This window comes from Sander vitreus, chromosome 2 (genome assembly GCF_031162955.1).
Source record: "Sander vitreus isolate 19-12246 chromosome 2, sanVit1, whole genome shotgun sequence".
Lineage (NCBI taxonomy): Eukaryota > Metazoa > Chordata > Actinopteri > Perciformes > Percidae > Sander > Sander vitreus.
This window is the reverse complement of record NC_135856.1, coordinates 23485213-23498731: the sequence shown is the minus strand read 5'-3', so window position 1 is coordinate 23498731 and position 13519 is coordinate 23485213. Positions and strand designations below refer to the sequence as shown.

General features: G+C 38.2%; 1 protein-coding gene across 4 annotated transcripts; it reads left to right on the top strand.

Annotated features, from left to right (window-relative positions):
• Nucleotides 1–1288: 1288 nt before the first annotated feature.
• psip1a (PC4 and SFRS1 interacting protein 1a) lies at nt 1289–13436 on the top strand. 4 transcript variants are annotated; one of them, XM_078261900.1, is made up of 17 exons: nt 1289–1375; nt 1857–1946; nt 2126–2202; nt 2877–3015; nt 3358–3447; nt 3797–3901; nt 5042–5101; nt 5193–5253; nt 5964–6054; nt 6303–6477; nt 6582–6661; nt 6993–7048; nt 9000–9070; nt 9841–9942; nt 10070–10271; nt 12440–12536; nt 12759–13436. In XM_078261900.1, exons 2-17 carry the CDS (start codon nt 1875–1877, stop codon nt 12787–12789), a joined length of 1509 nt encoding a protein of 502 aa, XP_078118026.1. In that variant the 5' UTR covers nt 1289–1375; nt 1857–1874; the 3' UTR covers nt 12790–13436. The 4 variants fall into 4 exon arrangements, with proteins under 4 accessions (XP_078118026.1, XP_078118006.1, XP_078118034.1 ...); XM_078261880.1 differs by having other exon boundaries at nt 5958–6054; XM_078261890.1 differs by having other exon boundaries at nt 1362–1452; nt 5958–6054.
• Nucleotides 13437–13519: the final 83 nt, after the last annotated feature.

The following is a 13519-nucleotide window of genomic DNA, read 5'->3' as shown; positions in this document are numbered from 1 at the left end:
GCATAACAGGCTAGCCAGAAAGCATTGTGTGAATTTAGTGGAATATGTAAATAAGATTAGGAAATAATTTGGGCTTTATAGGGCTAACTTGAGTTTAAAATAATTTAGTTAGAACAATAATAGGGTATATGTTGTAACATGAGTTTGTGAAGATGAACACAGTGTTTAGACAAAATCAGCTGTGGAAAGACATTATGGATACAGGATATACTGGTAGTTGCTGGTAGTTTGTCAGATGCACTGGAGTAAAATCACAGTTAATTAAGTTAAAATGAGTTTTAATTAGCATTCATACTAAATTCCATATCAATGGCTTTTCAAATTAAACAACATCCAGGCAAAACATAACATGGGCCTGCTATTTTAATGTGTATGCTCCTTACTTTATGGAGCAAATACCAAACACCAAAAGCTGAACACCAATCCATCACTTTTGCTTTGCTACACTTCATGTGTTAGACCACTAGAGGTAACTTAATACCAACCAAATGGAGTCCAAATGTGCCCCTATTTTGTCCATAAATGTGTCCATCCATTTTACAGAAAGTGTATGTTAATTATTAACACACTCATACATAGATTACATAATTCATTTAGTTTTGAGATTAAGGATTTTAGATTAAAGTGAAACAAAAGTGATCAAAGAAAATCAATTTCTTTGACAGGGATGTGAGCCATGTTCTTTGTGTTGCTGAACATAAATCCAGACAGCCCTACATTAGCTGTGGGCCAGGGAGAAACCTACATGTTGTTATTTAGGCTGGACCCTGCAGCCTCAGCATCAGTACCAAGCAGCAGATAGGAGTAGCTGAAGAGCTCCCACTCTGATCCTATTTTCAGGTACCAAGAACATCCGATATTGGACATATCACTAAAAGAGAATGAAAGTCATTGTAGGTTTGCCTCAAGTAGTTTCTATGAATGACAACGACGTTTAGGGTGGCTGTATCTATTTTCCTTTTTTTTTTTTTACTTTTAATAAATTTTTCATGGCTGTATCTATTTGTAAATGTTGGTGTGACAGCGCATGCTTGGATGTTGACGCCCACTTTTTTCTAAGACGTCCGTCAACCCATGTAGACGATCTTGGCAGTGTCGAGATGCTCATCACGGTTGCTTTCACAAATACTCGCACTCGTAAAATCCCATTTGGCGTAATTGTGACTCACAATATAACTTCACAAACATTACGCATTTTACTCAAGTACCTTACGGCGTTTGGTTCTCATCCTTAAAAATAAATAACACAGGTAACGACGAGTAAATAAAATAGATTCCCCCCGTCCTGCCATATAATGGTACAGTCTGTCGACGTCCTGCGCGGGAGCGGAAAACGTGCATCCGACTGTGAGGAAAAGGAGCGTTGTGGTTTCTGGTAAGCATTTGTGCTGCAACAAGTCTTTACTGAAATATTAAACATATATTTCTTATAGACGTCTGCTCAAACTAGAGGTCAGTGATGGGAATTTTGTAGTTTCAGTAGCATTAACAGCTACAAGCTAGCTAGCATGCTAGTTTGTTGACAAGGCATTCTGCTCTTTGCTTAACGTTACATTTTGTTCACGCTTGTTAACTTAGCTTTAAGGGATCGCCAAGTGTCAGTGATATTAGCTTCAGTATATTCAGTGTATGTGTGTGATACGGAACTATTTCTGTGAGACTTAACATGACTGTCATGTTTGATGAACTAGCTACGGACTCCAGAGGATGTTGGTGGTGGTTAGAGGGAGGGGCACTGAATAGATGTGTACACGTTTAACATGCCTGAGTAGATGCACCTCAGTATCAGATTAAGTGAGTTGCATAGCAAATATATTAAGATGTGTATTCATTTAATTTTGTCCTCCTTTTTCCAGCTTGGTAATACGTGCAGCATGACTCGAGATTGGAAACCTGGTGATCTGATCTTTGCCAAGATGAAGGGCTATCCACACTGGCCTGCAAGAGTAAGTATGGCAAATTATAGAATATTTTATTACAATTAAAACTCAATGTGCTTCACATTAAAATGCATGTGCAAACAACCATCCACCAAACCCACATCCATCCCACAGACATAAAGCACAAACTAACTAACTAAGCACACATCGTAGTAAATATAATGTTTTCCTAATTTTCTGACCAGATTGATGAAGTCCCAGACGGTGCTGTGAAGCCATCCAATATCAAGTTACCCATCTTCTTTTTTGGCACCCATGAAACGTTAGTAACCAACCGCTTATGATCTTTGTTATTTCCTTTAGTTTGATTGGCTTACACTTTTACTTAGATGAAGTAGCATTTCATGTTTTGCTTAGTATGAGTGGCCAGAACAATAGAAAGCATTGCAGGAAATGAAGGCATACTTCAATGTATTGTTAGGCCTATATGGTCAGGTAAAACTGATTATAGAAAATGTATTGCCATTGAAAAAAAAGATGGGGGAAAGTAAATGATGTACTAAATTTGAGTTGCCCGAGAAAGTTTGCACAAGATACCGGCCTTACATGTGAACAGTTCAGTGTTCTTATAAATCATCATGGGAATGGCAGTGAGTGGACTACAGTGGTTATTGAAAACATTTATTTTATTAATTAAAAGTGTAACTTTTAATATTTGAGTTTTTAGATTGTATGCACTCGCATAACAGTGAGTTCCCAACATATATTTTAAATGGTAAATGGCTGCATTTATGTATCGCTTTTTGTTTATTGAACTGTCACTCTTTTGAAGTTGTTTCTTTAAATACATAAATATTTGATGAGTGGCTGAATAGAGTTACCTGGAGGCTTTGTCTGTGTGCTGCTGCTCCATCTCACAGTAAACACCCACTACATTTTTAATGGTTCAGAAAGTATTAAATACACAGACATTCTGGATTATCTTCTTTCAAACAGCGCATTTCTTGGCCCAAAAGATATCTTTCCGTACCAGCCCAACAAAGAGAAATATGCCAAACCCAACAAGAGGAAAGGCTTCAACGAAGGATTGTGGGAGATTGAGAACAACCCAAAAGTTGAGCTCACTGCACCCAAGGTACATCTTGCTCCTCTCTGTCTCAGCCAAAGACATTTTTCCGTGTTAATCCTCCAGACGTTGGCCTTTGGCTTGAATTGACTGTACCTCAGATCCTGATTGACAGTTTTATTGTGAGTGCACTTGTTGGTGTTTAATTGTATCCTCATTTTGTAACCCAGAGGTTTCCCCTGGTTATCTGAACCTACAATATGTTGGCCACCAAAGTGTTTTTATATTTTTCTTCGTTTTTAGCTGTCTGAGAGAAGTTGGGATAAACAAAAATAGCTGGTTCGGAGCTTCCTAGTTGTTGTGTTTTAGCTCATTTGTTTTATTTAATAAATTTGTTTTGTTTGTTTAAAGCCGGTTGCCCCTGAATCTTTTACCGAAAAGGATTTGGACAGCAGCCCAGAGGGAGTAGAGGAAGCAGATGATAAGGGGATACAAGCAAAAGTAAGTTTTTGCTCTTCAAATTTGTCGTACAGCAGTAAATGTATACACAGTCACGTCACTGCATTGACATGCTACTGGACTGGTTTGTTTCTGTTTTGTCAGCTTCTTTCTTCTTTTGCTGTTTTTCCTCTGATCGTTCTCTAACGTGTGTCTGCTTCATACTGAATTGCATATCAGTGCATGTCATAGCTTACTGAATTAATAGTATCATTTTGTATTAATAGATTAAAAAAGGCTTGTACGCTAAGAGTAGTGTGTGGAACAGAAGGATGGTCGCTAACTTTTCTCCCTTTCAAGACTCGTTTACCCCACCACACTGCATCCTATGCTGTGTCTTGGGTGCATTCAGGTTCCAGGAAGTGAGGCTGAGCAGGAGAATGTGAATGAGGAGTTGGAGGAATTGGAGGAGGAGGAAGGGTCTCTGATCTCTGAGCAGGGTCCTCAGAACCAGGATGTACGTACTTTGCATGCTGGCTTCCTATAAAACGGCGCAGGTCGCCTCACCCCCTCCCCACGGGAAAGCATGTGACACTTGGTGGTTTTTCAACTGGTGGTTTGTTTCTGTTTGACTCAAGAGTTCTTGTCAGCGGCCACAAACTTGCATTGGTGCTTGGTGTTTTGATTAGGTCTGGGTCTTCTGTGTTAACGCCAGTGAGGTGATAACTGATTATTTGAGAAAACAGCCCCTTTGTTGCCACTTAAAGTTTTTATATATATATATATATATATATATATATATATATATATATATATATATATATATATATATATATATATAAAAATAAGGTTTGAGACATAAACTCTGTGTGTGACGATGACACTTTCTTCTTTTCTGTTTTACCTCTCTGAGACCACCCTGACAGCTTGTGTTATTTCTTTCCATTTCCTGCCTTTCACTGTCTACATATTCACAAAACTACTGTTTGCATTTCGTCGATTATATTTTATTTTCGCATGGCTTTCTGTGTGGTTCAGAGAAAGGTGAGTTGTTAATCTCTTTTGCTCAGGATGAGCTGGACTCTTTTTATTTTATTTTTTTTTAATTTTGACATTTCTCCTGTCACGGCGACGTTTTCCAAGTCATAATCTGTGTCCCAATTCCTTACTATATACACTCAACAATCTTGGAAAACACAAAAAAAGTATACTTTAATTTTAATAACATTCCAGGTTTTCTTTTCGTGTTAGTATAAAACAGTTTGCTGATTTCTTGTATACTAACTTCAAACACTGTATACTCAGACTTTACCTAAGTATTGGTATATACTATGTACAATTAGTATGTTTGGAATTTGGACAGAGCTACTGTTAATAAAACACTGGCACATTTAATACTATAGTATGTTTTTATCACAGCTACACACTAGATGGTGCTATTGATCCATACATTTAAATTGTTCTTGTTAAGCGGAGGGTAAAGGGAAATGGATCAAATCATCCAAGAAGGACTGCCTGTATGCTAAGCTGTCCACTTGATGTGTATACCTGGCTTTTATTTTAGCAAACGTTGCAGTTATACTAAAGAAAACTGCAAAGACCGTTAAAAGTCAGGAAGGTACACTCAAATAAAAAATGAACAGGTGTCACGTTTTAGGGCTCGACACAGAGAGACTCCGCAGATGTTCCGAAACCCAAGAGAGGAAGAAAGAAAAAGGTGAGTGAGTATGCAATCTATATATAAATAAATGCTTGGTAGCAAGTATTTTATAAGATGGTATGTTATCTTTTTCTTTTCTTTTTCCCAGAGTGATGCTGAGCAAGGGACTGACAAACACGAGGCCCCTGCTAGTCCTGTTAGTCCCTCGGGTGAGCGGTGTTCCCTGTGATGTTGGTACTCGTGATGCGGTTTAAGTGCTTTGTGCTCTTAAGAAGATGCATCATCTTAGAAGGTTTCAGCTCATTCAAAACACGTGTTATATAGAATGACAGGTACAGATAAACCGGAGATGGATATACAGTACCAGTCAAAAGTTTGGACACACTTTCTCATGGTGAATGGTATGAGGGGGTGGAATACAGCATAGTATTGCGATATTTTCCGTGGCAATACCGTATCGATCTTTTTATTATATATGTGTTGGTCAGTTTGTCAGCTTGACAATCCCATTTTACAGCAATAACATTGAAGTGAGATAAACAAACAGAGAAATGTATCTTTTTAGATAAAACAGATGTTGACAAAGTTTCCTTTTGGGGACATAATTTGAAATTGGGAAAAATATGAAGTTGGAAAAAAGGTAATAAATTGCAGTATGTTTAAAATTGCAATAATTTTGTATCGTAACATAAGTATCGTGAGGCCACCCCTAGTACTGTATGCATATACAACAGTTACAAAGAATACATTTATCGCAGTGACAAACATATTGCACTGTGGAATTGTAGGATATTGGCACTGTATCAATACTTTATTTCGAAGTACACATTCTTAGCATTCAGCTCTCTTCTTGCATAAACTGGAGTTGTGTGTGTGTGTGTGTGTGTGTGTGTGTGTGTGTCTGTGTGACCAGGTGCAGAGGGGCCTAAACGAAGAGGCAGGAAGCCCAAAAGTGAAAAATTACTTTTGCTCCAGCAACAGCAGGACCAGAAAGGCTCAGGAAGTGAAATGTAACCACATGGAAATGAACAAACAACACACACACACACACACACACACAATGCAAAATTCTCCCACAAGTCTGTGTTTCTTGTACACCACATGCACCTGGGTGACATACTCTGAATGATCTGTTCCTGCAATGAAGAAATAATGCTAATATTCTTTAATTATGATCCCAGGCTAGAGTCAAACTGGAACTATAGAGCGCTGACCCCCAACCCTTAGCCTCTTAACAGACCATTTACCTCAAATTTAGGGACACTGCCGAGTCGGACAGAAAGAGAAAGAGGGCACAAGAGGACAAGTCCAAGAGTGGAGAGGAGGAGAAGAGAAAGAAGGAGGACAGCAAAGGAAAGGAAGCCGAGGGGAAGGAGCCTGAAGCCAAAAAGAAGAAGAAGGACGACAGCTCCTCAGGCTCCGACGATGAAGAGGCAGGTGTTCAGGCCAACGTGATACCTCCTTATTAGAAATTTCATGTGAACAGTCCTCATGATGCTTTCATGCACATGATTTTGATTTTTCTTTTTATTCCCAGAAAAACAAAGGCAGAAAGAAACACCAAAACTCAGAAATGGAAAAAGATGTGCGGCGACGGAAAGCAGATGAATTGAGAGAGTATGCATGCATATTTAGCCCATCAGAAGTTACCAGAGCCTACAATCTTTGTCCTTTTATATTCTTTATTCTGGTCTGACCAACAGCCAACGATCCAAAAGTATTTAAATTACAATTATATGAAGAGAAACGCTAATATTTGAGAATGAATAACCAGAGAATGTTACATTTGAAGGTATTTTAACTCCAGGAATACCTTGAATATTAAATGGAATAACACTAAATGTTAATTCATATATCGGCTACTCAGGTTGACACCTTTTAAGATGTAAACAGTATCATTAGGAGAGGAATGGCTAGAGTTCTTACATGGTGTCATTCTGTCTTGCAGGCCGAACAAAGACGATGGGAAGAAGAACGAGGAGAGGACAGGAGTCAAGAAAAAGGGTGAGCAGTACTATAGTTCAAATATTAGAATGCAATTAGTGTTGAATTCAAGTACCATTATTTTCAAGACTCTAGGGCTGTCCCAAACGATTATTTTTTTAAACAATCTAGCAATTTATTTTTTTGATTAATCGAAAGATTCATTTTTCAATTAGCGATTATTTTCCCATTGCTCAATTATTAACAATTTACACAAAACACATTTCAATAAGGTTCAAATCTTCAAGTCTGTTCAAGTAAAATGAATTAGTAGTGCAACCTGAAGCCAGATGTAGGCTATCAATCCAGAGTAAACGGAGCAAGTGCAAAAAGAGTAGCCTGTATTTGCTTTTTTTTAACAGTAGGTAAAATAATTAATAAGCTCTTGTTTAACATCCAAGCTCTTCTCCCTTTAATTTAACTTTAATTGTTTGTATATAAAGGCTGGTGAAGCACTGTAGGGAGGAGAAGTTGGACAGGTTTTTTTGTCTCATTCCAGTGATTGGGACATCTGCGTGATGGCGTCGGATATGCGTTAGCTGCTGAACAACGCCGACACACAGTCCTCGTCTTATCCACCACTGTCTCGCCTGTAGCCTACTACTAGAACTGAACCGAAGACAGCACCAGGCGGGAGTGCATGAGACGGGAGGCTCCAGGCTGCAGCCATACAGTCTCGAAGTTTTCCCAAACTTGCGATCTTAAAGAGGCCGACGGGGAACTCTTGTGGGTCGACACCACTCGCCATACTCGTCCTTTCGTGCTGCTATCTCTGACTCACTCACTGGACCGTCGACCTGACCAAAACACTGCATGTAGGCGGAGAGCTCGGCTAGCTTCAGAGCTAAAGCGGGGCTACAGATTAGGTGTCCCTAGGACCTGCGTATCTAACAGTAGTTCAGCATTACATTAGTTCCGCATTACATTAATTAATTTGCACGCAAGTTTTATTTATTTTATTTAGTGACGCGTCGATGCAAATTATTTGCGGTGCCACATTTACATAATCGACGACGTCGACTATGTCGGCAAATCGTCCCAGCCCTACAAGACTCATGTTTAGGGAATGAGGCAATCCTAAAACCTTCCTATTTGAAGCCAATGACAACACAAAAAAAGTATACTTTGATTTTAATAACATTCCAGGTTTTCTTTTCGTGTTAGTATAAAACAGTTAAGTATGCTGATTTCTTGTATACTAACTTCAAACACTGTATACTCAGACTTTACCTAAGTATTGGTATATACTATGTACAATTAGTATGTTTGGAATTTGGACAGAGCTACTGTTAATAAAACACTGGCACATTTAATACTATAGTATGTTTTTATCACAGCTACACACTAGATGGTGCTATTGATCCATACATTTAAATTGTTCTTGTTAAGCGGAGGGTAAAAGGAAATGGATCAAATCATCCAAGAAGGACTGCCTGTATGCTAAGCTGTCCACTTGATGTGTATACCTGGCTTTTATTTTAGCAAACGTTGCAGTTATACTAAAGAAAACTGCAAAGACCGTTAAAAGTCAGGAAGGTACACTCAAATAAACAGATTAGGTGTCCCTAGGACCTGTGTATCTAACAGTAGTTCTGCATTACATTAGTTCCGCATTACATTAATTAATTTGCACGCAAGTTTTATTTATTTTATTTAGTGACTCGTCGATGCAAATTATTTGCGGCGCCACATTTACGTAATCGACGACGTCGACAAATCGTCCCAGCCCTACAAGACTAAAACCTTCCTATTTGAAGCCAATGAAATTAAAGATATCGTTAAGATGATAGTCGTCAGTGCAGCTAAAACCATGAAAATACTTAGGTAAAGCTTTCTTGTTATTATGCAATACAGGATTGCACAATGTAGCAGTTGTAGCCTTAAAAAAACTGTTAAGAAATCCTTTTTTAAATTCACACTTGAATAGAGTTCTGTTTAAAAACTCATTTCCATCAGGTTTTCTATTCCACAGAAATGTCAACTGACTTGAAGCTCCAGAGACTGCACAGTGAAATCAAGATTGCACTAAAGATTGACAACCCTGTAAGTTCTACTGCCGACTGTCAGATCATAAATGCAACACATCTCATACAACTCCATCTTTCTCCACAGGCACATTTACAAATGAATGTTTTAGTGCATGAAGGGTAAAATGAACAAAGACAAAGCATTCATACTCTGCACAGTGTTTATCTCAGTTGTCCATAAAATGATGTGAAACTGAAAGCAGTATAAGGATTCCTTTTTATGTAAATATTATTTATCTTTAAAAGTGTTTTTTTTTTTTTTTTGTGATTTTTATTTTATTGCAATATTTCATGTATCCCATAATCCCCATGTTGTGAATCTTTTATGACCAACATTTTGTGATCGCATCCTAAGATGAATGACCCTGTGACTCCATCCATTGACTCCGCTGAATTTGTGTGTGCAGAATTTAGATTATTTGGGGCTCTGAGCATGACCTTAAAAGTATAAACAAAACAATGTTGTGTTCTATTTTTTTTTTTTTTGTGTGTGTGTTTTTTTGAGAAAGCTGTTTTGCACCTCAATATTGTTGCTCGCCAGGTGCATCCTTTAATGTCCACCTTGCTTGAAATGGCACTTTAAGCAAGGATAATGCATCATCTTTCCAACATAATTCAAGGGAATTGACAGACATCAGTTTATCTTAAATGGAGGACAGATATGCAAAGAGCTGTTTAAATACACCATGGTTAAGTTGATCATTCCTGCTACTACTACTACTCTTTCCTACTAAATGCCTACACATGTATTTGTTTTTCTTTTATCCACGACTCCCTCTTCACCAGGATGTGAAAAAGTGCTTGGAAGCATTAGACGACATTGGTGCCCTTCAAGTGACGACCCAGCACCTGCAGAAACACAGTGAACTCATTGCCACGCTCAAAAAGGTACACTCACTCATCCAAAATCCATTTAAAGCTTCAAATTGAGCAATCAAACTACGGCAGCGTGTGTTTCTAAGCACCGATGTGTTTTTTTATTTTTTTGTTGTTGTTTTTTTTATCCATCTTCTAGATCCGCAGATTCAAAGCCAGCCAGGACATCATGGACAAAGCCACCATGTTGTATAACAAGTTCAAGAGTATGTTTCTGGTTGGAGAAGGTGACTGTGTGCTCAGTCAGGTGCTCAACAAGTCTTTAGCTGAACAACGGCAGCACGAGGAGGCCAAGAAAGGAGCACTCAAGAGAGTGGAACAATCCAAGGAAAACAACTCGGGTAAAATGTATTCTAGATTCAGTCGTTTTTCTTGTGATGGTTTTTTTTTTTTTTTACTCACTCACTCACTGTCATACTGTAGACAGGAGGTTAGTTATTTCAGTTGGCTGGAACACATACAAACAGGCAAGTATTCTTGGTGTACACATAGGATTTGTTGAGTGATTTTTAGGTTTATCAACAGAGTAGAAATTGCAGCTGTATGTGACCTTTTGTATGCAAACATAATTAGTGGTTTTCTCCATGAATAAATAGTATATCAATTACAGTAGGCACATGCAATAAACTCGGATAGACTTATAATACCTCTGTTCATATAAAAATAATGACATCTGAAGCTCACAATTGAAATGCTGTCAGATGTTCTGGACATTTCTTGCATGCCAGTGCAACAAGCTATTAGTAATTCTGCTTAAACTCAGAGATGACCATGTACAGAGTTTTATCACCAAAGTATCTCTGTATGTGTGTGTTTTCAATGGCGTTACCTATGAGTCTCCATACAGTTGGGATAACTGCACCGTGTGTTCCATGATCAGACCCCATGATGTGGGCATATAGGGACCGATCACACAGCTGCAGGTCAAGGTTTGGCTTTCCTTGATTAGCACTGGAGGTTTAGAGTGACTGAAGTGAGCTCCTGTTGCTCTTCATCTCACCAGCTCACTGTTGCTGCTTATTATTATTATTATTATTATTATTATTATTATTATTATTAGTTTTACCACCACTCTCTTGCTGTGGTATCCTTTTGTTCAAATGAAATTGTGTCAATACCGACTTTGTGTCTTTGGAATCTTCTAAAACGGCGACATTATTTTTCTGGAGTTTTTCAGTACATTTTTACCCTGTTGCTGATGTTTTCATTTAGTTTAACTATTAAGCACAGTTCAGTGCGCACGCACGCACACACAAACACACACTGGATATCACTAGGGCTTGGTATAGTTAAAAATGTCTATACCTGTGCCAACACAATAGTTTGAGTTGCGTCACGATACGTTGCCAATGCTAAAACGTACGTAAATCTTTTTTTCATTTAACAAAAAATGCCAAACTGTGAAATGCACCGTTGTTTTAGGAAAGGAAGTGGCCGGGTTAGCTCAGTTGGTAAAGCAGGCACACATATGTAGAGGTGCATTCCTCGACACAGAAGGCCCAGGGTTCAAGTCCGACCTGTGACAATTTCCTGCATGTCTTTCCCCTCTCTCTTCCCCTTTCATGTCTAGCTGTCCTATCCATTAAAGGTGTGAATGCCCAAAAAAAATACAAAATAAAATTTGAAAAGGAAATATTTAATCAGAGTAAACGACTTACCTAAGAAACTGACACATTTAGGTCAGTCTCAGAAAGTAGTAATGTCATTCCCTAGCCCTATTAATTACTATAATCACTCAACATTTACAGACAATTGTATTATGGGTCTGATCATTCTTTTATCTCATAATGAATAAGGGCTGCTTTTAATTCACCATATATTGTATTAACGCATTCATGCTAAGAATAGCTGGTTATTATTCATGATAATGATTATAATCGTATACAAATGTTGATGTCTTGGTAAACTTTATTTTCCCAAAATAGGAAAATTCGGGTGGTCAAGGTGCACATACATAAAACATTCATAAAAATATATATATAATCGTGTGTGTGTACAGAAGAGTAAAAGTAGAAATCTTTAGGTTTTTAAGCTGGTAGTATTTCAGCATGTTAGTACAGTGAGCGATGACTCAGTCAGAGGATATAGATTTGTCATAAGGCGTGTCTGCTGGTTATTGTTAACTCAAGTATGACCAGCCTGGGTCAAATATGAAAACCAACCAGACAACAGAGACATTGAAGCTTTCGGTAAGTTTTTTTCTATCATAGGATCTCTGTGGCTAACATTCTCAGTAGAAACGCCAAGTGTAATCGGAGGTTCTGCAGCCACATCCTCGCTCTATTGACTCACTATTTATGTACTATCCACTAAAATGAGTGTCTCTGTGAGAGGTCTCTTTCTACAGCAAGTCATGCCAAATGGATGGAAAATCATGTTTATTTCAGTAAGGTCTGGAGCTCAGCATGTGCCATCACATGCTCCTGTGAGTTCTCCCTGTGCCGTTTTTAAGGTTGTGTAGTGATGATCTGTTTGAGTCTCTCTCCCTCTCTCTGTGCACCGCCTAAAGACAAGATGACAAATGGTGATATCAGCCCCGAAGAGAAAAGGCAGGAGACGGAGAGAGAGAAGCTTCTTGAAGATACATCAGTGGGAGAAAATCACAGGTACAACATTTTACACATTTGGTGCTCTAGTGAGCATCAGAACACAGTGTATGTGGGATTGACTTGGCAACCATGCTCATTGCACTGAAAAGGAGCATGTCACCCAGTGCAACCATGTGGCTCATTAATGTGTTTTAATAGTTTTTGGATTGTTTAGATGAAGCAGCTACACCAGACTGCCCATACTGTCTTAACCTATTTCTTTATTCTCTTTGACTGTAGTGTCCCTAAAGCTCAGGAAGAGTCAGCTTGAGCGTCCTACACACCTGAAGGAAAGACAAAACATTTGCTGCTGTACTCATACAACCTTTGTCTAAACTGGGCTGACCAACTGAGATCTCCTGTCCAGTTCCTTTTTGATGACTGATAATGATCACCGGTTTCCAATTTACTGACCGTTTCTGTCAGTGTTGCTGCTTAAAGGTTTCAGCACATCAAGCCCCTCCACTCCCGGGATAGACTGACTGCATATTTTATTTTTTTACGTTGTGAAATCTTTACCTTTTCCGACACCTTGTGTCACACCTGTTGAATTTGAGTAATGACTGAGAACTTGTAGATCTTTCAAGATGCTCACAGAGGCGAGGTTAGTACCATAGATGGTTTTGATAATCATTTTATATGCATTTAAGTTGTTTTTGACATTCACAGAATCAACCGTTTGATCTCAACTTCACTTACATATTATTTGAAGCGTAGGGGTTTAGTTGTAGTTGAAAGCGCCATTATCATTTCTAATAATATTGGCTGCATTGACATTTTAAAGATTGACTTAAGATGCACAAAGAAAATTCCCAAGTTCAAGTGTATGTTTTTTTGTTTTTAACGTAGATGTAAATAAGAGTATTTTTGTGCCTGTCTGACCTGTTAAAGCATCCAATAATAAAGTAGTACATAGTATTCTTTTTTTTTTTTACTTTAATCGTATATTCACATTGATTGCACATAAATCATCTCAAACACGGCTATCGTGGTTGGAAAAA

Coding starts and splice junctions, on each gene's coding strand:
- psip1a (XM_078261880.1), top strand. CDS start 1,875: ATGACTCGAGATTGGAAACCTGGTGATCTGATCTTTGCCAAGATGAAG. Junction 1,947..2,125: donor ATCCACACTGGCCTGCAAGA/GTAAGTATGGCA, acceptor TTTTCTGACCAG/ATTGATGAAGTCCCAGACGG. Junction 6,478..6,581: donor CAGGCTCCGACGATGAAGAG/GCAGGTGTTCAG, acceptor TTTTATTCCCAG/AAAAACAAAGGCAGAAAGAA.